Source organism: Acanthopagrus latus, chromosome 19, assembly GCF_904848185.1.
Source record: "Acanthopagrus latus isolate v.2019 chromosome 19, fAcaLat1.1, whole genome shotgun sequence".
Lineage (NCBI taxonomy): Eukaryota > Metazoa > Chordata > Actinopteri > Spariformes > Sparidae > Acanthopagrus > Acanthopagrus latus.
The window spans coordinates 7,889,754-7,912,811 of NC_051057.1; the positions used below are offsets into that span (position 1 = coordinate 7,889,754).

Below are 23,058 nucleotides of genomic sequence, written 5' to 3' on the forward strand. Positions count from 1 at the left end.
CCGTCCAGAACAAGTGTCATGCAGATGGCGTGATCGAAGGTTGCGTGCATGCTTATGATTATTAAACATTTAAAGTCAGCCTCATCCGCCCTCCCCCCTCCTCTTATTGTCACATCATCAGTCATGAAACTATAGTGAGACAAAAGCAAAGTACTCCTTTGGGGAAAAGTGAGAAAGAGGGAGATACTACACACTGTACTCACTCAGATTAGAGTTAGTTGTTACTCACTTGGAAAGTGTGTGTGTGTGTGTGTGTGTGTGTGTGTGTGTGTGTGTGTGTGTGTGTGTGTGTGTGTGTGTGTGTGTGTGTGTGTGTGTGTGCGCGCGTGCGTGTGTGTGTGCGTGTGCGTGTGCATGTGCGTGTGTGTTATAGACACAATGCAACATGTAATTCATCTCATAGAGCTTGATCCCTGCAAAGCCACACAAAAACGTTATGCTTGGTGCTGTTTAGCTCAGTGGGTAAAGCAGCCGTCCAGAGGCTTTGTCCTCACTGCAATGGACCCGGGTTCGACTCCTGGCCCGGGTCCCTTTGCTTTGCTGCTCACTCGCCCTCTCTCTCACCCTGTTTCCTGTCAAACATCTTCAGCTATCCTATCAATAAAGCTAAAAAAAAAACAACGCTACGCTTCTCCTTTGAAAGGGCTCCATACAACAACAGACTTAGTGGTGAGTAAATTCCATGATACTGTTTAGTAATCACAGTTCCTTTACAGAAAACCTATAGAGTGTTTCCAATGCCAGAGCTATTAAACTTCACAACACTGTCCATGGATTATTCATGGCATATAACTATATGAATCAAAATGAGTTATGAACGCCATTTAGCTTTCGCTGTTCCTCCCGTGCTATATTTTCATACTCCTTGCCAAGTAATGAATCTCATTAATTTTTTCTGGCAGTTACACCTAACCTACCCACAGGCGGCCTCGGAGCGCCGTATGCAAACTCTCTATAGAAACTCGACTCAACTCAAGATGAGATACGCTTTTAAGTCGCCGTGCAGTTGAAAGGACATAAAAACATGACGTGTTTCATCTCCGGACGAGGAGGAAGTGGGATCTTATTGTTAAGAGCTTGTTTTAATTGGAGAGGAAGAGAGCAGTTCTTCTCTTCAACTGCCTGGGTCGGCATGGGTGTACAAAACTTCACTGCTGACACGCATTTGGCCATTTTTTGTAACTTGTTGCTGTGCAGATCAACAGAAATCACCAGAGGAATCAACAAGGTTTTTACGAGGAAGTGTACGTTTAAATGGAGAAATACCAGCTTTGAGGATGCCAATTATCATTGTTCAGATTTAACACGTCAACGGTTGGGCATGTGTACAAGACCAACATGGACTTCCATTATTATGTGCACAATGTGTGTTTTTTGACGCAGGATAATGAGAACGGTCAGGTGGTGTATTAGATCCCTCTGGTTTTGGAGATCTAGTACATTAAAGCATTTCTAGGTACCTTTTCCTGAAAGTCATGTTACTAAGATGGAAAAAAAAAGACACAAAAAGCCTTAAAAGTGATACTGCCAACTGAATATGAAACCGTGACCATGTACTGTATATGAAAGTGGGACCTGGAATGTATATTTTTAATAACGTGGTGGATATTATTTATACGATGTAGTTAAAGACGTGACTCTCCTAACAGGATTTCCTGAAAATTCATTAGTAGTCTGTTCATAAACAAAAATAAGATGTGGCTATCTGGTGCTTACCCTGTTTACAAGCATGCCAGCACACACTCACAATCATCCCAATCAGTGAAATCCCCACACTAACTGATCCTCGTGTATCCTGTAATTCCCCATAAGCTATACTCTGACTGTGGCGAAACAAACACAAGCTTCTGGGAGGGATTAAAAGCAGGGATGACGATCGCTGTGGCAGCAGTTAGAGAGGCTTGTTTCGCTCAGATCAGAGTAAACAAGCGAGGGACTCAGTGCAGGTGACAGTCCAAAGGGTGACGACTGTAGGAAATGCAACCACACAAAAGTGCCAATTCTGTTTGTTTTAGAGCAATTTGTATCCGATTGTTGTTTCGCGTTCACAGATTGTCAAATACTGATGGTTTGGGTCGCTGGACAGCCAGACCTCCCAGCCACAAAGTATTTGACGACCTAGAAAACCCAAAGTATCAATATATGAGACTGAACATTCTACTATATTTCTCCAGAATCCCTATTTGCATCATTAAGCAAATATGTCCCAGTCTCACCATGACATAATCTGCGGTTCCTGCAGAACCTACTCCTGTGGTGACAATTAAGTTATTTTTCTTGATTTAATGCACAGTTTTCTTTAGCCCCCATCTGATTTTTGCACACCGCATTTGCTTTTTTTCCCCAAGGTTATATTTTGCGTCCTACTATCTGCACTGAATGAAAAGTTTATTTTGATATAGTGTGCAAGCTAGATGGCATCCTGATAGACAGTGACCTTTATGCATCCCGAGTGCGACCTCAGTGACTGGGATCTACGTTTAGAGTTGGTGATCATTTACTGATCAGAGACCTAACTGTAGTGTCACAATGCAACCATTATATGATCAGGTTTTTGGGGTAGAGGTTAGAAAAATGCTGTATGGGCTGTAATCCTGACTCTGTGATATTGAAACTGTGTCACTGTTAAGAAGGAGGGCCTTTGGATCAAGGAGACAGTGAATCTTGAGCCACTACTTTAAACCCGATTTGCCAAGTGAGTAATTATTACCCAGTGAGATGGAGGTCCAGCCCTACTGGGAATAACAGAGGACCTGGATATAACCACAGCTTTTAGGCTACATCTCTTTCTCTTCTTGTCCCCGTGCCTCCGTCCTTGCCCTCTACCTCTCTGTGGATGCCAACATTCCCCTGGCTCCAGCCCCTGTCCCAGACAGTGGTGAGAGACGGGTGTTGAGTTTCCCAGATCGTGTGAAGGAGCTGTCATGCCAACTTTACAGCGCATTAATCATACAGGCAATGTGGCTAGAGATACTCTGTATCCTGTTCTGCTGAGTATTTATTATTAATAGAGACACAAATCTGAAGGATGAGACCACATTTGGTACATGTGAAAAATTCAGGGGCTGCTAAAGAGACAGAGATGGAAACGGAACAATTGAATTTGGTCACTTTTCATACAGGAAATCGTTCGTCACAGCAGGAGGCCATTAGTCTGACCGCGTGGTACATTCTTTCAAATGTTGTGAGTTGAGTGGTTAAAAACTGTTTGTTTTTTTTGTTTTTTTGCAGTTTCACTCATTGATTGCAAACTTCTGAATGATTAACAGAGATGGTTGTCATTTACAGCTGTGTAATATTCATATTATAAGCACTAAGTAATATTACACAGGATATTGTGTTCTATTTTCCTAATTTATTGTTGTACATGGTCTGATGAGTCCTTATAAGATGTTTATAAACCTTATTATGTTATAATAAGACTATATAAATGTTTAAAATAGCATCATAAAAATGCTTGCATCACATTATTAAACATTCATACATACAAGAAGCTACATAAGAGTTTATAGATGCTTAAGAAAATTAATTAAAGTGCATAAGGCATTATTCTTATTTTAGGTCCATTAGCTATTAGTTATTGCATCATTAGCTGCTAATAAATGCACACAAAAGTATGTATTAAGTGTAATAAAGCAACAAAGAATGCATAGTAAAGCCTAACCATGACATAAGTAAGCTGGTTTAACTCAATAAACTGTTTGCAATGTTCTTATAAACAATTACAAGAAGCTGAAAAAGGCTTTGTTAATGTTCATATGTAGTCTATAAAAGATCATTCTTATAAACAGCCTATAAACTGCAAAGAAGTTTTTTTTAAGTGCATAAATATCTTGTTATCTGACAACAAACATGCTTATGATACTATTATTAACACTTGTATTGTCCAATTAACCCATACACATCTGATAAAGACTTACACAGCCCTTATAACCTATAAACTTTAATGCTCATGACAAGGACCTTGATATAAAGCCAAACCCAGAATGCCATCACATATCACATGTTGTTCTGCTTACTGCCAAACAAGCCGGCAGAATTTTGTTGACTTGTTATGTACCATCTTAGCAGCGAAAGAAAAACACATCACCCGGATTTTCCATATAAAGAAAAGTCTTTTAATAGATAAGTCCCATTTGCAAAAACACGTAGAAACATTGGAAGACACTGCATATGTACACTGTGTTCGCTACCTTGCAGCTACCTCCTCCATGAGACAAGTATGACAGTCTTTTGAACAATTATCAAAAAGATAGCAAGGGAAAAAAAGCCATATTTATTTACTTTAGTGAAACAGAAAAGCCTTCAAAACTGTAGGTTTTTTTTTTTTTTTAAATTATGCACTTTTGCATCTTACAATAAATACGAATCATCAAACATTTATTGAAATGAACACACACAGAGAAAAAAATACAAATTCAAAACAGTGACACCATGTACAGTTGTGCGTGTCGACTCAAAACTTGTCTGGCTAGGCTGAACCTCATCTGAACTACTCCCAGTAGTGCAATTCAGAAACTACTACAGTAGCTCCACAGAACTGAGACTCAATCAATCAATTTGGTGCTTTTTAATTCGTTTGTGCAAAAATACTGATTGTGAAGACGATGTCTGATGTTTTTCGGACTGAGAAGACAACACGAAAAAGTGTATATTCATTTCAAAAGGAAATGTGTTGTATCTGCAGTGAGATAGGCTTGTTGAAATGCTGATCTTGTCATAAACACTACTCCACACAATACAACATTAGTCTTGACATAAATTAACATTATTTGTACATTGTACATGAGTTTCATGACTTAAAATTACAGAATGATTGTGCGCATCGAAATCTTGTAACAGTTTTCCTTCAGTTCAAACAAACACTTCTACGTTGTCCTTACAAAGCTTCAGCTGATAATTAACACACCATTTAACCAGTGCAGACCATCTGTCATAGGTCCAAGTTCATCTTAGGCCTCTAATTTAAAAGGGCAAATCGTGTTCTTGATGGGATTCAACACCTTACTTAAGGATGCTTCAGCAGGACACATGGTTGAACTACAGGTTTGTTTCCCTATGTGCCATGTATTGCCCTCATGTGTGTTTCTAACACAATAAACCAATGTATGGAATATTCTTAAAGCTTTGGCCATACCAATAGTTTGACATGTTTTGATCCACCTACTATGAATTGCATATTGTTTCATTATTATAAAGTTGTTTTTTTTGTTTGTTTTTTAAATGTCCTTAATGCTGTATTAAGCGATGCTCTAACAAAAGTATTGGTTGCTACACTGCTGGAAAATCATATCTAGAACACACTGACTAAGCAGGGATGTTGTTGAATGCAGGTGTCTTTGATGAGTGATGACAAAATAGGTCCTGGTTGCAACTTTATGTAACTTCCATCAAAAGTTTTTTTTTTTTTCTTCTTTTCTTTTTTTCTTTCCTCTTCTTCTTCAAGTGATCAAGTTTAAAATCTCTGGAAGTCGATTTAATGATCCAGTGTGCAGGGTTTTTCTGGCATCTAGTGGTGTGGTTGCAGATCGCAACCAAACGAATACCCCTCCCCTCACACTGCCTAGTGTTTGTCCACTCTTGGCTACTGTAGAAACAGGGCGTACCCGCTCCCTCAGTAGATATGACGGCTTATTTTTTCAGGTGATTACACATTGATGAAAATATAGTTATTGTATTTCTGCCAATAGATACCCAAAATCCTACACACTGCACCTTTAATACAATAACAAAATGCATAGAAACCATTTGTTTCCATCCATACATCACTGCAGGCAGTAATGAATAAGGTAGGCCATTTATAGTTAAAGCAGTAAAACATGCAAAATCACCATCAAGGCAGACTAAGTTGTTATCACTGACTCCAAAGTGTGCTCTCATAATCAGCCATCTCCCTTGATGAACCCAGCCATGAGGTGTAGGTTATCTCCTGTGTACAATGTTTTTTGTTTTTCTTTTTTTCTAAAAAAGTATCTTTTTACAGCAAAGTCTTTGTTCCTCCCACAAAGCCAGGTGTACACGACACGATAAAACAAAATTAAACTGTGTTTCTAGACATAATCTGTCTCATTGTCACTAAATCCAAAAGTGCTTGGAACCAGCTACAAAATGTATTTCTTAAAAACTAAATCATCTATCCATAAACTGGATTAAAAGTATTACTTTTGATTGTCACAACACTAACACTAGAACCTGAGCCTCGTTGGTGACCTCTTCTTCAAGCAGAAGAAGTGATTTAAATGTCGACATCGCGGGAACCCTTGTGATCAACGACTGTCCTTCTGTAATGCTGGTGGATGTGGCGCAAAATACAAAGTACTACTTTAATGCACACTTATTGTGTGTGTGTGTGTGTTTGTGTGTGTGTGCGTGTGTGTGTCGGGGGGGGGGGGTTGGTCTGGTAATTATCTGATGATGTGTTTGCTCCAGCCACTTCTACTGCATGTAAATGTAGGGACTGGACTTGTGGTGCCCTGTGCTCATCACACAGGGCATAGCGTTCCTTGGACCAACCATCATGGACTGGCTCAAGTCATGAGCGTTCTCAGGCCACGGTGGGGAGTCCATTGGCTCCCGCTTGATCGAATGGATCAGCCCGTGGCCTTTGAACTCGTAAGCGCCATGCTTGTTGTAGTCCGGGTGCATGTAGGCCTTGTGGGGGTCTTGCGGGTAGACGTGTGAGTCCATGAGGTTGATGGATTGGTTGCTGCATAGAGAGTCTGTGTGGGAGAGTCTGTGCGGACTAAATTGGTTGTTGTCGTTGTTATTGCCCAAGTCTTTGTCACATTTTAACAGGCGCCCGGTTGTGTTGCCGCTGTTGGTGACTGCATAGTTCTGGTAGTTGCCATTGTTGTACGGTGGGCTGATTCCTGCTTTCCCGCGCTGGCAGGGCGAGTACTGCTGATCGTAGTAATCTGCCTCTGCTTTGAGATGGACGCCCGAGGTTTGGTCGTATAACCCGTTAGCATAACGACGATCCATGGACTCGGGGTCGCGGCAAACCCAGGGCCGGCCGTAGGCATCGCAGCCGTTCTCAGAGTCCGAGTCATGCTCTACCTTGATGGGTGGCATCTCGGGCATCAGATGGCCATCGTAGCATTCTCCATAGCCATTCTCGTTCTTCACCAGGTCCACGCAGTAGGCGTCTGGATCTGTGGGGATCTGAGCATTCCCGTAGAGCTTAGACACGAACACCTCGCCACCTCGGCCACTGTGGCAGCTGGGAGAAAGGCGGTATGGCTTCCCATACTGGCCGACCTTGTTCAGGCGGTTAGAGGGGATGTAGCCGACACCCTGGCCCGCTCTGAGAGGACCTGAGTTTGGCCGCAGAGGCCAGCCGCCCAGGCCTGGGCTGACACCTTTATGGGGAGCCATAGAGGACTTGCAGTAGTTGAGGGGCTCCTCCTGGTTGTAGTAAACATCAGGGCGATACTTGAGGTTGTCTTTGGAGAGCGGGGTCCAGGGAGTGTGGTGACCTCGCTGGGAAGCACTAGGAGAGGGACAGGAGAGGAGGAGAGGGTCTGCAATGTCACCCATTCCTCCACTGAAGGAGTGCCTCCGGAGGTGTTCCCCACGCTTTCTGTAAGGGACAATGATGGAATGAGAGGTGGAGTGGAGGGAGGGAGAGAAGGATCAAAAGAAGAATGACATCATTAGTCACAAAACAAGACAATAAATTCATCAGCACAAAAAAGTTTGAAGAGGAGATATTCTCTTAAAATGTCAATGGTCCCCTCAATAGGAATGTCCAGAAACTGAATGTTTTTTTTTCTGCTGATTGATGAATGACTCAAAGCCTAAGTATCTTGGTTTGGTTCATTTAAGTTCGGGAGAGAATCATTCCAAAAGTGACTCATCTTTTCCAGGATTCATCCCATCTGAAAATTGAGAACAGAGTCAACATCCAGGACCCGAAGATCAATGACATCCAGCTCTCCATGTTTATAGGCAGTACAATGCTGTATATCTTAATTTTCTGTTTAAACAATGCAGAGTGTTTCAGATTTTTTTTTAATTATTATTATTGAGTGCATATTTTTTTTTATTAAATGTTCGATTGTTTTTGAATTGCTTGCACTGTGAACATTTGTGATCACCACAGCACATTTCCTGTCATACAGGACATACTGTGTAAGTGGAAGCTTGAATAAGGCTAACAACTAAAAGCATTCTTTTCTGCAATTTGACTTGCTGTGTAACCTGGCTTACATGATTTATTATTGCATACATGCAATTTTTATTATTACATACTGCACATATATTCCTTATTTTGAAAAAGGGCCATTTCAAACAATTATTGAGAAGTTTTACATTTAAACATGTTTAGTTCCTGGTTCTGATCAACTGGTTTATTAAACACTAATGATAAGCTGAGAACAGCAGCTAAGGCTTTGGATTAGTGTTATTGGATTAGAGTAGTATTACAGTAGAGATCTTTAAGTAAGTATATCTGAGGAACTGTTTGTTTTGAACGTTTACGTTCTAAAGCTATATAGAGCTCATGTTGAGAAATACATTTCCACAGTGGGTTATATCTATTAGTGGATCCTGACAGCACATGGGAGGTATTTAGTGTCTATTCAACAACATCAAATATAAACATTCTCAAGCACTTTCTTCCTGTAATCAAGTGCCATGTATATATGTGTGCATGACAGGTGAGTCATATTGGTGGCTCAACCCTCAACCTATAACCCTCATGGCCTCCTGATCCAACCAGCCAATGTGCTGTCCACTTACAACTAATTGTTTTTTTTCTAAAGAAATCTAACCTTCTCTGTGTCTCCCTGGCTGATGCTGAGCGGGGACTGAACAGCAGAGGGGGTGGTAGTGCTCTGCTTCCTGACTACAGCTCAACTCTTGGCCTCTCAGCCTTCCAACACAGTTAATGATGCATGAAGCGCAGAGGGCCTTCTCCAAGCTGAGACATGCATTTGCGCCTAATTGGCCACAGGTAAGGTGTCCAGCGCTCATTTGGTTTGGTGTCAGAGCCTGCTGGGTGAGGAAAAGGGATTATGTATGTGTTGGTAACTGAGTCTCGGGCTAAATGCTTGTGTGTTCATGAAACCGTTGCTGGGTAACAAGCTGGCATCGCTGGAAAATAACCTAAAAAAAAATCATAAATAACGTGAGGACTGATGCCTGTGTCATTTTTTTGCACTCTGACACCATTTTGAATGTTTCTTTTAACTTTTTCTTGTGGGTTTTAGTCAAGGCAGTCGCTGAGTATGTTTTTACATGTAAACTGTGTAACTTATGAGGGTGACAGTGTGCATCAGAACTCTAAGCTTTAACAAAACTTAACTGATGTCGCGGCTGTGGCCTTTCAAGGTTTAAATGTTTTGACCTTTACTTGTAGCTCTCCCATCAGACAAATCAATGTAATCTCTAGAGGCCATAACAAGGTGCCAAAACGCATCAAGTCTCAAGTTTGGATGACTCTGAGACATCGACTTTGTGTTAAAAAGCTTGACCTTTAATTACAGTATAGCACCCCCATTAAAAACTATCAGTGGATTTACACTAGGGCACGCTGTGAAACGTGTGTCACATGTATGAGGTTCCACTCCCTCTTACCCGTGCTCAAGTGCAGAGATAATCCCTCCTGCTCCTCCCTTATTCTTTCCCCGCATCAACATGTTCTTCATTTTCATCTCAGTGATGGAGGGCAGAAGGAGGGGTACGCCTATGCAGAACAGAGCCAGCTGGGGTGGCATCGGGGCCCCCGAGGCCGACTTCTTTTTCTGACCACTGAGGAACTTCAGCCGACCCTGGAACTGCATAGTCTAGGAGAGAAGAAGAATTGACTGGTTTGAGCCATGTCCAACGGTCTACATCTCCAATGCCCCTTAAAATGTTCTTTTGTGCTGAGACTTGTCACTGCAGGCGTGACCATATCAAAAAACGCTTTGGAAAATCATGTCAGGCAAAACTGTTTGGTGCACCTGAGAAAAAAAAAAGATAGTATCTATATAATGTCAAAAAATAAGAATATGTCAAATATATCTATCTATTGTGTTGCAGAGATAACTACAGAAGTTAGTATGCTAGCCTTGGCCTGTCATGTCTTGGGATACCTCTCTGAGCTGTCAGCCAGGACCGCAAGCTAAAGCAGCTAACTGAGTTAACCAGCCAACTGCAGCAACTGCATTAATTAGCAGTTACTCTGGTCATGTGCTGCCGTCTAATTGTTTTGAGGATGAACTAAAGAGGTTCTTAAATCTTACACTTTGTTACAATGCTTGCATACTGCTGTTTAGTAAGCAGTGCACCTGTTAAGCAGGTTCTTGGAGGTAACAGGTTCACCTTCTTAGCCTGCTAACATGCAAACTTTGGCTACTTAGTGCTAAACACAATTGAGTGCAGTTGAGTTTGATGGGACTGCGGCTAGCGCATTCGCGTACTGTGCATTACATTACAAGTAATGTGTCTTCGATGCAATTATGTTGAGTGACGGGGAAAACAATCTTAGCGATATTTGCTCACTCGTTGGCTACAGATGCTTCGAGTATATTTCAGAAAATTGCCATCTAGAATTTCTGTTGTGCAGCCAGCGTCAGTGCAACCAGAGCAGACTTGGTGACAGTGAACTCTATTGACCCTGATGAAACGGTCCAAACCCATATTCTTGTTGCTCTGTCATCAGGGCAGCTTTTCCACTGCTCTTCTCCAAACCACCCTCGTCACAGCCATGAAGGGATGAACCAAGTTCCTATTCTGCTGCTGTGTCGAGGCACCCAATTACCTCATAACGCCTTGCAATACAGCTATAAATAATTGTACACATTCAAATTAAAAATTGCTGTACCAAAGGAGTCATTATATTTTTTATAGGCCTGGGTCTTCTCCCAGAAAGTGGGCAACATTCACCCCATGCTTACATTTCAGTGCAATATTCTGCACTTCTCTGTTTTGCATAGACTTTATTGCACTGAAAACTGACGTTAATGTTTAGTTAGGTTCAGTCCACTCACCAAGAATCCAGAGGTGCTGTCCAGGAGGCATCGGACTCGGGCAATGAAGCATCTGTTGAGAAAGCAGGAGAGCTCAGGAGGGATTCCCCCGGCCTCTGGAGAATGGAACAGGCTGCTCACAACGAAGTCTTCGCCTGAGATGTAAAAGTGAAAGATGAGAATTTTGTTTTTTCTCCCCATGCATTTCTTTTTTTTTTATGACACACAACTGACTTCATGAACAGACACATTTTTGGCGCCGAGTTCTTACATGTTTAACTGCTTGCTGATATTATGCACGCCCAAACAAATCCCCTCCCCTGAATTTGACCCATTCTCATCCGGTTGCACCATACCCACCAGTCCCGGCAGGTAGCTGGCTGTCCTGATGAGCCGATGTCCCCTGGTGCTGCGGAGGACACATGGCCCAGTGGAGCTGACGTCTGAACTCCTGACGGTCGTCTATGTGGATGTAGTCAAACACGTTCTGGTGCATCACGTCGGTCTGTGGATAAAATTGAGCAGGTTTTGTTGAGGAAATTTCCTAGATTAAATAATTTTTCTTGGCCATGACAGTCGGCCAGAGACATTTCTTTGTCGTCACGTCACCTCCCGAGAGTCTTAAGAAACACAGCGTCGTCTGCACTGTGACTGTGCAACCATCGCTGCAGTTTTGTAGCTTAGCTGCAGTTTGGAGGGCAGATTCCTGTCGTTGCTGCTCAGATACGCTAAGTCTGCCTCGGGATTCCCAGGGAGCATGCCAACCTCCCCCATCAAACACACAAGGACCGTACTGTACACACAAAGTCACAGAAACATACATTCACACTGCACATAACACACACACGCAGGAGCATTTGCCCAGTACAGTAACAGTCCACGGGCAGCTGTAGGGCCAGCGAGGGCAGCTGTGTTTGTCAAACATCGCGTGACACCAGCTCCCGAACAGCAGTCCAACCCAGCTTACCCTCCCCGTCCACACACACACACACACACACACACACACACACACACACACACACACAGTAAGTCGGTTCTAGCCCACTCTCGTCATGCCTCTCGCTCTTTTCCAGCAATAGCTTTGCTTTCTGTCATTCCATGACAGATTCCTCACTAAAATGTTCAACCTTCTCCTCTTCCCTCTCTCCCTCCTCCCTGCGCTCGCTCCATAATTTCCACACTGGTGGCACGCGAGGGTTTTTGATCGCCTGCCTCTGAAAACACAATCTGTTCCCACCGTCTTCGGCGGGCGCTTCGTCCTGTGGTTTTGGTTCCCTACCGGCAGTCAGGCAGACAGACGGATCGAGTGACTATTGTTTATGTTTCTCGTAAAAAACACAGAGAGGAAAAGAAGAGGGGAAGAAATGGAGAATAAGTGATATTTTCGCTGACCTTCAAAGGCTAACTGCCCCAGTAACAAATGGGATCAAAGGCCAGTGGAGGTTTTCTGCTCTTCTCCAGGGCTTTCTTGTGGCGCTACTTAGTGAAGCGTTCTCGTTTCTTTTTTGCTGTGGTATATTAAGGATAAGTGTCCTTCTGACTACAATTGTGGGCTCCAAATTACGTGACATGTTGTCAAAGCCTTAGAGGCAAACTATGGGACTTAAAAACAACCAATAGGTCCTTTGTGAGAGTGGAACATGTGAGGAAGGCTATGAGGATGTTTTGATCAGTCTCTTAAATATAACATAACCATAATCTCGGAGTTCTTATTTTTGTCCATACTGCAGGGTTCAACTGTTTACTCTCAACAACATATTAAATCTTGGGTTTCTTATATAGAATAGCATGCACTCAAATGTATGTCCCTCTCATTATTGACAGTATATACTAGCACAGAGCTACATTAATCGAATTTGAAGTTGATCTTGTATGTGGATGAACACTGATTTTCTGCCTTTGATGATCTTATCAAAAACAGCATTGCATGCTGGGATGCTTTAACCCGCAGGCCAACACTGCCTGATAACCATTGCTAACAATGACTAGTTTGTTTTTGCTTTTGTCGTACTCAAAACACTGATGCGGCATGATGGTGCTTTTGGTTTCCAGACGATATTATATCAAACAGCAATGACCATGGCGAACTTTTCTGATCCTAAATATTCATCATTTCTGTATGTTCACTTGTTCCTCCTTTGAATGCAATCATAAAATCAGGTCTTTTGAGAATGTGAGGTGAATTCCCACGGTGTGGAATCAATAAGGTCTTCTATTGCCTTTGCTTCTCTTAGCCGGCTCGAGGGATGGCAATGTCAGTTTGTTTGTTGGTAATCCACTTAAGTCTAAATAAATGACTGGCATCACAGAGCCTTTTGAAATGGGTGTTTTACTGTCTATGGTTGTGGGTTGCCTTGTTACAGTGACAGATCATCTTTCATAAGACGATCTGGCAGCTTGGGTGACTTGAAACATTAAAAACCTCTGGATCCCTGTGTGATGGTTATTCATCATAAAGTTTGAGGGCCATGCAAAACATGACAGTTTTAAAAAAGGATGGTGCTGGTGGCCTTGAAACGGTAGTGTTGGCGGATCTCTTTCACACTACAACTATTACTGACTACATTCCTGGTCCCCAGAGGATTTATCTAACAGACTTAATGGATCTTCTGATTATTCATCTAGCGCCTTATCAACGATATTCCCATCAGCCTCAACTGAACTCTTAGTTGCTACATAAGTGCTAATTAGCAAATGTCTGTGTGCTTCTACGCTAAATTAAGATGATAAACATGCTAAATATTACATATGTTTAACATCACCATGTAAGCATTGTTATTGCGAGTGTTTAGCTCAGAGCACTGCTGTGCCGGCGTGTACAGCCTCACTGAGCCGTGAAGTATATCAAACATCCAGCATTACATCAAAAAGCATGAAAGATGGCTAACACCAGCTAAGTGTTTAATTACATTTTTCGTTGCTAAATGCTGAATATGTCAACATTTCGTGCACGTTACAGTTATAATGTCCTTTGTCTGTCTCGACTGGCTCCCATGCCACCCTGCACACACACTGTGGCACGATCCTTCAGACCGCTTTGGTTTTCATGTCGATTTCAAGGCGCTGGGTTATTGCCCCCGTCTGCTTGTAAGCCAAGTGGGAGCACTGTAGCAGAAGAATTCTTATCCCAAAGTGTCAGTGTGTGTGTGTGTGTGTGTGTGTGTAAGAAGACGTGGGGGCAAGGGAGGGATTTTAACAGTGAAAAGCACTTTATTCATGGTTTTGAAGGAGAGGAATGATTTCAGCATCGCAGGACAGGCGAGTCCGTGTTGATATCATCCATAATTAATGACTGGCTGGGTATAGCCGCGGGAGAGGAAGGAAGCTAAACCATTGGTGACTTATCAGTGCCCACACAAACACACACCCCTACACACACACACACACACACACACACACACACACACACACACACACACAGGCAGACACCCACAGTGTATCTCGGGGTGAAACGGAGGGCTTCACCTTCCTGTGGCCTCTTATAGCTGTGACTTAGTGGGTTCGCTCTGCCCTCTAGATAGAGTTAGCAGGCAGCAGGGAGGCAGAATGAAAGAGAGACGTTGACTCTGGCTCATTAACCAGAAGATGGAAAGGAAAGTGAGCAGAAAGGGATGGATGGAGGTGAACCGAGAGGATCGGCTGAGGATGAAAAAGAGGACCTTGCTGAATAATGGCACTTGTTGAGTAAAAACCTTATACTTTACAGTATGTAAAAGCCTACCAGGTGGGTTTACTAGCTTACCTTTTGAGAAAAGGTTATCAGTACGTGCTGCATGCTTCCAAAATGATTAAAATGAATTGAATAGGAATTTTCGCTTTATTGAGTTAGATTAGAATACTCAATCATTAGACTGGAAGAAACCAAATATTTCAATATAGCTTGATATATCTTTAACATTATTAATTTGAGGCGAGTTGAATCACAAAAGAGAAGGCACACAGACTCTGACAAAGATGAACAGCAGAGAAACCTCAAACTAAATATTCATAAGACCAAGAAATGGATGAATATTAACTTTGTTTTTGTGTGCCTACATTCCTGAAATACTTTGATGGATTCAGGTTACCTTAGGCTCAGACAGGAGGCCACTGGAAGACTGAAAATTTGTCGAAAACATGATATGTCGTGCTGGAGGCTGACTTGAGAGGGAGGAGACAACAGCAACAACACACCTCCTTTTTCTGAGTGATGTTGCACGTCGCTGAATGAAATATGACGCTGCCTGCTATCTTTCAGTTGAAACTGCTTATCATACAGTATTACACCTCGAATGCACAGCATGTCACTTGCAGTATTGCACTTATAAGATATAACTGAGCAGTTCAACTCACCTGATGAAATCCCAGATAGTCCACAATGGTGGAGGAGGCATAAAAGACCATCCCATCACTGCTCACCACCAAGGCGAAGCCTGTCAGAGACTAGACAAACACACATGCAAAGAGAGAGAGAGAAATAAGTGTTGACTCGGGGCAGCTCATGCAGCAAATATACTCAAGTGCAAATACATAATTGACAAACACAAACAACTGCATTAAATCAGTGTCGTCTTTTCAGAGCTAACGTTAAGAGGGCATGATTGCCAGCGGAAACACAGTGCAGCAGAGTCAAATGGTTTCTTTCGGGACCCAACTGTGGTTACAGGCATTACTGTACAATAATTCAATAATTCTTTGAGCCAGGATTTGACGCCAGCCAGACTTTTTTTTTTTTTTTTTCATAGCACAACGTTCAATTTATATCATTCTTTCCATAATTCTCAGAACAGCAAATAACGGCGAAAATGGAACAAAAGATAGAATAATACAACACTGGAGGAGGAATGAAAGACAGATGGTTATGGAGCAGAGTGGGCCAAATAAAACTCACTGATTTGTAATGCAAAATGCTGCTTTCAAGAGGCTTCTAAAGGCATTTTTTTTTTTTTTTCAGAGGGGGAATTTAGACCCAAAGCAGTTAACTTGAGGCTGACAAATGCAGCGTTTTGCGCCTCTTCGAAACTTGTGTATTTCGTATCAACTGACTTTGATAATCAAGTCTGTTTGACTGGAGACGTGCTTTGATTTGCGGCTATCAAACGCGCTGATTAAAAGCAGAGCAACTCCTGACACAAACACAGCCTCCATCCCACTTTTCCCCCTCACGCCCGTGCACATGGCAGGGAATAATGTGTTTGGCCGGCGGGCTTACGAGTGTTGATTAAAAGGAAAATTTAAATAAATACATAACTGGCCTCGGTCGGATGGCAAGCGGATGGACGGACGGAGATGGAAGCGAGAGTGTGAGGGGGAAAAAAAAGAGAAAACACAGGAAGGAGACGTGGAAGAGGGCGAGAGGTCTTCCAGCGTGTGCATGTGTTTGCATGTGCGCACAGCTGTGATAGCGTGACAACCGCGAGGCTGCTTGACTTGCGTGACTGCTGCTGCCAGAGTCTGTCACCTCTATTTTACTGCGAGACTATGCAGGTCTTCCCTGGTGTGTGTGTGTGCATGCGTGTTTGTGTGCTACATATCCCCGTGGCCTTTCAATTCACACTCGTACTCACTTCGCCTCCATGTCTCCCCCGCTCTCTTTCTCCTAGCAGTGATCTGATTGCCTTAGCGAGCGGTGTAATGCTCCGGTCACTGCACATGCTCCATCTCAACCATGTAATGCAACCTGATACCTGTCTGTGATCGTGAATAGAGCAATTTGTCCCTAAAACTCAGGGGTGTTTGAGTCACGCCGCAACAGAGGCGCGTTCCGAATTATGACACGGCGATATGTGAGAAACCTATATGATGGGGGGGAGGGAAGCGGGCATGGGAGGATGACTCAGGTTCTCAGCCGCGTGGATGCAGATGTTGTTTGACAAGGTCAGCCGAAACATGTTGATGACATCCAAGGGGAGGGCGACACACACACTGCTTTCTCCGGCAGGCACTCAAAAATAGAGAAATACCACATACATGAATATATATCTGCTGCGCAAGGAATCACTTTTCCGGATTTCGAACTTGACTCAGCACTCACTCAGCAAGATTTGGGCATCAAAGATCTGCGTGTGCCTGTCACAACTAAAGGCACACAGCATCTTTTGGACCACTCCAAAGCTTTAGAAATGAAGATATGGTAATGCAGGATAAACAAAGCTTAGTACAGTTTCCCGTTATACTTAATATATTGGTCACTTGGGGCTGTGCAAAAACATCTGGTAACAACATGTCTGGGCCAAATCTAATATATTGATGAAAACATTTTGTCCAAATGTGACGTGCCAAAATACAAAAATGTCTAGACCAAGAATTTGATAATCTCGGAGTTTTACCGTATCAGAACCATGTGTCCACTGAGAGGTAAGGTGTTTGGGTGTAGCTTTTTGCTGTGCAAGGAAGTCCAAAGCTGGAATGTACTGACAGATCTCCTCTAATTCACTCATATACAGTGTAGTGTACAAAAAAAAGAAAAAAAAAAGTGGCAGTTAAAACGTATTGCTTCTTGCGTTTACATGTCGGGTTCGTTTTGGTTTATTTAGGTAGTTCACCTTTCTCCATTCCTTTTCCAAGTCATTGAAATGCCACATTAAATCTCTGCAGCCCATTTTGTTTTTAAGGGACTTTGACATTTTTATTCTTCTGGAACAAATAGGCCTTGGACTGCAACACTACATTTTGTAGGTTGCGTGCGGTAATTGACTCTTAAAAATGGAATGCTTGGCAAATATATTATAAATGAGTACATTGCATTATTTTTTCAGTATGGGAACACCTATCATTTACGTTGGAACAGGACAGCCCATTTACAATTTATTATTATGATAAAAATGACTATTTTCTTTTTAAACAAAAATGTGTCTTTCTCTAGAATAATGGGGATCAAGAACAGAAAGAAGGAAAGCTCATGAATGCTGTTTTCCTATGTTCCCTCCATTCACAGTTCCCTGAGTTCCTTGCATACTGAAGCCTTTAGATAATGGAAACAGGCACCTGCTGCTGGCCCGCTCCAGCACATATCTGCAACTACGACGCCCCCGGCTCCCATAACTGCCCCAGGGAGACTAAAAGCTTTGACTTACAAATCTTAAGAGGCGCTTTGCACGCAGAGCCCAAAATAAAATATTGGTTCACTGGATTTGGAAACACGGGGGGGGGAAGGTAGAAGGTGGCGGCGGCGGTGGTTGTGGTGTGGGGGCAGGCTTGTCTCATTGTTTCAACAAGGTTTCTTTGGTTTCCCCTCTGTCTGGCTGTCAAAGTGAGATGAAAGCAGCGATCATGAGGTCATGACGAACATGGAGACCTTCTGCACAACAACACGCCCACAGCATTCACTCACACACTGAGGTCAGACTAATATGGGATTCCGATGTATTGAATTATATTTGGATAAAATGTTGGATATCAGCCAGTGAAACCTCAGTCACACATGAGAAACACATTAGTTTCTTCTAATTTTCGGTTGACAATGTCGGCCATTGTGACTGAGTGAACATGGTAACTGATAATAGTAGCATTCTGCTTACATTCGTCATGTTATAATGAACTACTTACTGTTAGAATATTACATTTCTGGAACGGTTAAACAATAAAAAATTGGTCTGAAGTCTGGTGCTGTTAAAACATTCCAGAAGAAGTCAGTCAACAACAAGATGATGTAACCAATGCTCAATGAATGATGAAACATAAAAACTTTTCTTGGAATATTTCAGCTTTTTTTTTTTTTTATTTGCAGCATTTCCCAGCAAAATAACAAATTTGTGGAAACACACATATTGTCACTGTGAACATCTAGTCTATGTACTGTAAGCAGCTGTGCAATGCATTCTGGTAGTGCTGGGTGGCTTTTTGAGAGACAGGGTATTAGTTGGATAAAGCTGAGATCTTGGCTAGTTTATGCAAATCGCCAAATATATCTTCAGGCACACATTTCAGTGAACACTTTTTCTTAATATGAGAGGAAGTTTCCAAATGAGCCACCATGTTGGTCTGGAATGACAGCACATGAGTGGCGTTTGCCCGGTTATGTGCAACCCGGGAGTGATCGCAAGGGTGTAGCCTGTGTTGATCAAGTGTCCAGTGCTTGGAAGGTCCAAAAACGCCCATGTGGACATGTACCATACAGCCTCACAGAGCTTTTAACATGGCTGTGCAACTTTTTATTTAGATGGTAACATATAGTATTTATGTATTAAAAGCACAATATTGTAAATACAGCATAAGCAAACTAACATACAAAGACTTGCAGTCTCACCAAGCACACACACACACACACACACACACACACACACACACACACACACACACACACACACACACACACATTTGTCTCTTCCCTCTCTCAGGATCCCATCACCATAACAACTAATGCACAGTTTGCTGTGAGGCCCTGGTGCAGGTTGAGTCACGCAACAGGAGGCAGCACATCACTACGGTCAATCTCCCCCTTTGTTTACCAGCCCATTGAGACAACCTAACACGTTAACAGAAGCATCAGTGAATCTGCTCAGCTCTGTGTGTGTGTGTGTGTGTGTGAGAGAGCACGCAGTTGTTGGGCGATGATCAGTGTCATACTTTGCCGTTTGGCTGATAGCCATCGGGATATTGAGCGTGCAGCAATGATATGATGTTCTCACAATACCCATGCAGTGCTGCTGTGCGTATGTGACTGATTACCTCACTCTGTATGCTCTAATGCCTTCATCAGAAACATTTGCTTTTCTAGGGACTCAACAACAAGTGTATGTTCAAAATGTGCATATTGTGCAATGTGTGTGTATCAGTCACAGCAGAGTTTAACTGGCTGACCCGATACTGAGTCGAAATAACACGAGAGTGCTTGTCATGCCCTGAAATATAAACACTTACGATTGTTTGGTCAAAATCTGATTAAATGTCTGAGGTGAACTGACAAAAAACAAATCTTGTCTTGGCTCCGATTGCTGTTGACAGGCTTTGGTGTGCTCTTCTCTCTCTCTTCTGCTCACTTTCACACACGACCACATGCATTCAGACAGAGATGCCTCATGCAGACAAACACACACACACTTGACTGGATGCTCGAGCCGCCAGCGAGTGTGAGTCCCCACCTCCTTCAGCAACTCTGACACTCCCGTCTCACCCGTATGTCACGCAACACCGTGGCTCGGCAAAGGAGGTCAGGGCAAAGGGCGAAGGGCACACACGCACACACACAAACACACAGACACACAAGAAAAACCCTCCGTCCGTCCTTTCCAAATTCACACTCAGCCGCTCGGACAAAAGTGGTCCCCCGACTGGCGTGTATGCAAGCGTACAGGACAGGGGGAAAGTACAACCAAAAATGAAAAATATGACAAAAGGATTACAGTTCACGTGAATATGAACAAGGGTTGCACACACACACACACGCGCACACACACGCACACACAAAACAGCCATATGGTTTCTTACCTCCAGGAGGAGGCTGCTTTCATTGACAGTGTTGCCTAGTGGAAGGCTCTCTTTCCTGGGCTCAGGGTTAGAGGATGCTGTGCTGTTGACGTGCTTCCTGGAGGTCTTCTCTGGGCTCGCTAGGAAAAACAAAAACAAAAAGGATAGGTGAGAACTTCAACATCAACGGTGTGAAAAAATGGTAACGAAAGAAGAAAATCACTCCTTGTTGCTGTTGCACTCTCAAGGAATAAAGAGACAAGACAACACAGGAAATGTAGAGAGTGACATCAACAATGATTCATGACAGTAACAATTCTTCCCACAGCGCCTCTGTCTTGAGATATGGCAGCGAGAGAGTTGGACAGACACTCACACATGTGGCGGACACATTATCTGTAACAGGCTCCTTTTGCACTGCACTAACGCCAGGTATTAGTCTGTGCAGTGGGCCTGTCTAACAAGACAAAACAGTGGATGATTTCATGACTTTACGGGATTCCTCTCACACGATAGGGCCGCATACACATGCAAAAGGATGTAGAGGACAGCATTGGAAACATCTGGGAGTTTTAAGTTTTGTTCTATCTTTTCCATGGAACGTAATGTGCTGACGAAGAGAGAAAATTCATTCATTCGGGGTGAAAATGATCTTGTCGGAGAGGCCGCCAGGACAAAGTGCAACTTTTGAAAACGGAATAGGAGACTTCATCACTCTCCTGATCATGTACCACCTGATGTTAAACGAACTTTTAAAAATATCAAAAAATAAGTCACACACCACAACACACAAACTGTCCCCTGCATTGCCTAGTAAGTACGCCCTACCTGCTACCAGGCCACAGTGTGTATACATACAATTAGCTGATACGAGAGTGGCGTGCAGCACTGTCACATGAGCATTGGTGACGTGTGTGTTGCGTGTTGTAGGCATGTTTGCGTGTTTCTCTTATGGGTGTGCTGTCAGGGGGCATGTGGCTCACTCCGAGAGATCAGCCCTACGCTCCGTCACTCATTGTAGCGGGCACAGATTAGTCACGCAACACATACACACTCACACACACACACACACACACACACACACACACACACACACACACACACACACACACACACACACACACCATAGCCTCATTAAAAGGAACTATCTCAGTATAAATGTATGTATCTTCCGATGCTACATATAGTCCCCACCCCCATCAAATAACCCCATTTCGGCTTCGGCCCCCCCAACCTTCTTCCATCTCCTGTCCTCTGTCCATCCCTCCCCCCCAATCAACCCCTCCTCCTCCTCCTCCTCCTCCTCCTCATCTCAACACCATTTCTTTGTTCCACTCGGCATCGCAGGCGATCAACGACCGATTTCGTGATGCTGGAAGAGTTTCCCCTCACTTAAATCCACTCTGAAGCACGCAAAGCTAATGCGCCACCCCCCCCACCCCTTTTTTTTTTTTCACCCGTATATACATTTTTGTCTGCGTGTAATTTATTCCACCAGTTGCAGCGGCAGGTCTATTCAAGCTGTGAGTAAAAATAAAGGCCTTAATGATGTGCTGCTTCAAATCCGGATAAACGCTGATGACAGGCAGCTTCGCAAACTCATAAACGCCAGTAATAACCTTAAGTATTTTGTCATCACCTCTGCTAGGTGCAAATGCATACAAACAAATAGACTCAAACAGCCACACACACACACATACACACACACACACACACACACACACACACACACACAAAACCGTTCTCTTGAATCATCGCAAAGATCAACCAACCAGTGGAAAGTAGTGCTGAGGGGAATGAATCTATTAAGCCTCTTTATTTTCCTCCTTCAACGCCTCATGTATTTTTGTTTTCTCTCTTACGGCAGCTTTTGGAGAGGATGCAGCGTCAGGAAAGACAAACATATGGGATGATTAATTATCGGCACCGGCACTTCCTCTGCCAACAATGCCGGCTTTATTCATCGTCGCCCGTGTCTTCGACTTTGCTTTTCTTTGCCTCCGTGTTCTCCCTCTCTGGTCTAAAAAGGAAAACAGAGTAGGTAATGGTGAGGCGTTTAAGTGCTCGGTGTGAGGACGGGGTGTTAAGTAAAAAGTGACAGGTAGAGGGATATGGATGCCGCCAAAGGGTGAGGCTGAAAGTGTCTAGCCCCTTTAGACGAACAGCTCTGTCTTTCCACTTCCACTTCGAGCAAGAAAAATATCAGGACCACCCGCCCAAATAATCGGCTCCAGTATGATTCAATTTGCACAATTTTAGTCACTCAGGACTTCAATTGGCTCAGAGAACGACTGCGGAGTCTTTCGTGACATCATACGTGTTGGATTTGTTGAAACAAAGAAGATAGCGTGTTATTACGAGAGGGAATTTGATCGAAATAGATAGAAAAAGTGAGGAACAATCTGATCATGAGTGCGTTAGACCGCTTCAGGTGCTTCTGTTATGGTGAAAAAGCGGCCAAATGTGTCCCGTGTCTACAAAATGTTCACTGCTGCTTGTTGTCAGAGACTACAAATAAGTACATGAGAAAAAAAAGCATATGTAAGTGTGTATTAATCATGTATTAATTTCTTCAACCTGTAGGGGGTGAGGTGAGTTTGGCCTTGTGCCACGCGGGTGTGTAAAACAGCCTGGGTGTGTTTGTCTGTTTTCAATACCTTCTCCTCCAGAAGCCACTTCCTTCCACTGTACCAAGCACAGCTGAAAACGAGAAATATGA

The 23,058-nt window shown here is 43.1% G+C and overlaps 1 protein-coding gene across 4 annotated transcripts in view; it reads right to left on the reverse strand.

The window, feature by feature from the left end:
* Positions 1-4,108: 4,108 nt before the first annotated feature.
* The window catches only part of ahrra (aryl-hydrocarbon receptor repressor a), a 67,398-nt gene continuing 48,448 nt past the window's right edge, over positions 4,109-23,058 (reverse strand). For 3 of the 4 annotated variants that reach the window (XM_037079820.1, XM_037079823.1, XM_037079822.1), the window contains 6 exons: positions 20,361-20,479; positions 15,285-15,374; positions 11,313-11,457; positions 10,974-11,107; positions 9,577-9,785; positions 4,109-7,579 (listed from right to left, as the gene is read on the reverse strand). In XM_037079820.1, coding sequence (XP_036935715.1) covers positions 6,436-7,579; positions 9,577-9,785; positions 10,974-11,107; positions 11,313-11,457; positions 15,285-15,374; positions 20,361-20,479 — 1,841 coding nt within the window. In that variant the 3' untranslated portion in view covers positions 4,109-6,435. Of the gene's footprint in view, positions 7,580-9,576; positions 9,786-10,973; positions 11,108-11,312; positions 11,458-15,284; positions 15,375-16,498; positions 16,746-20,360; positions 20,480-23,058 lie in introns of those variants that run through there. The other variant, XM_037079821.1, reaches the window with a different exon arrangement.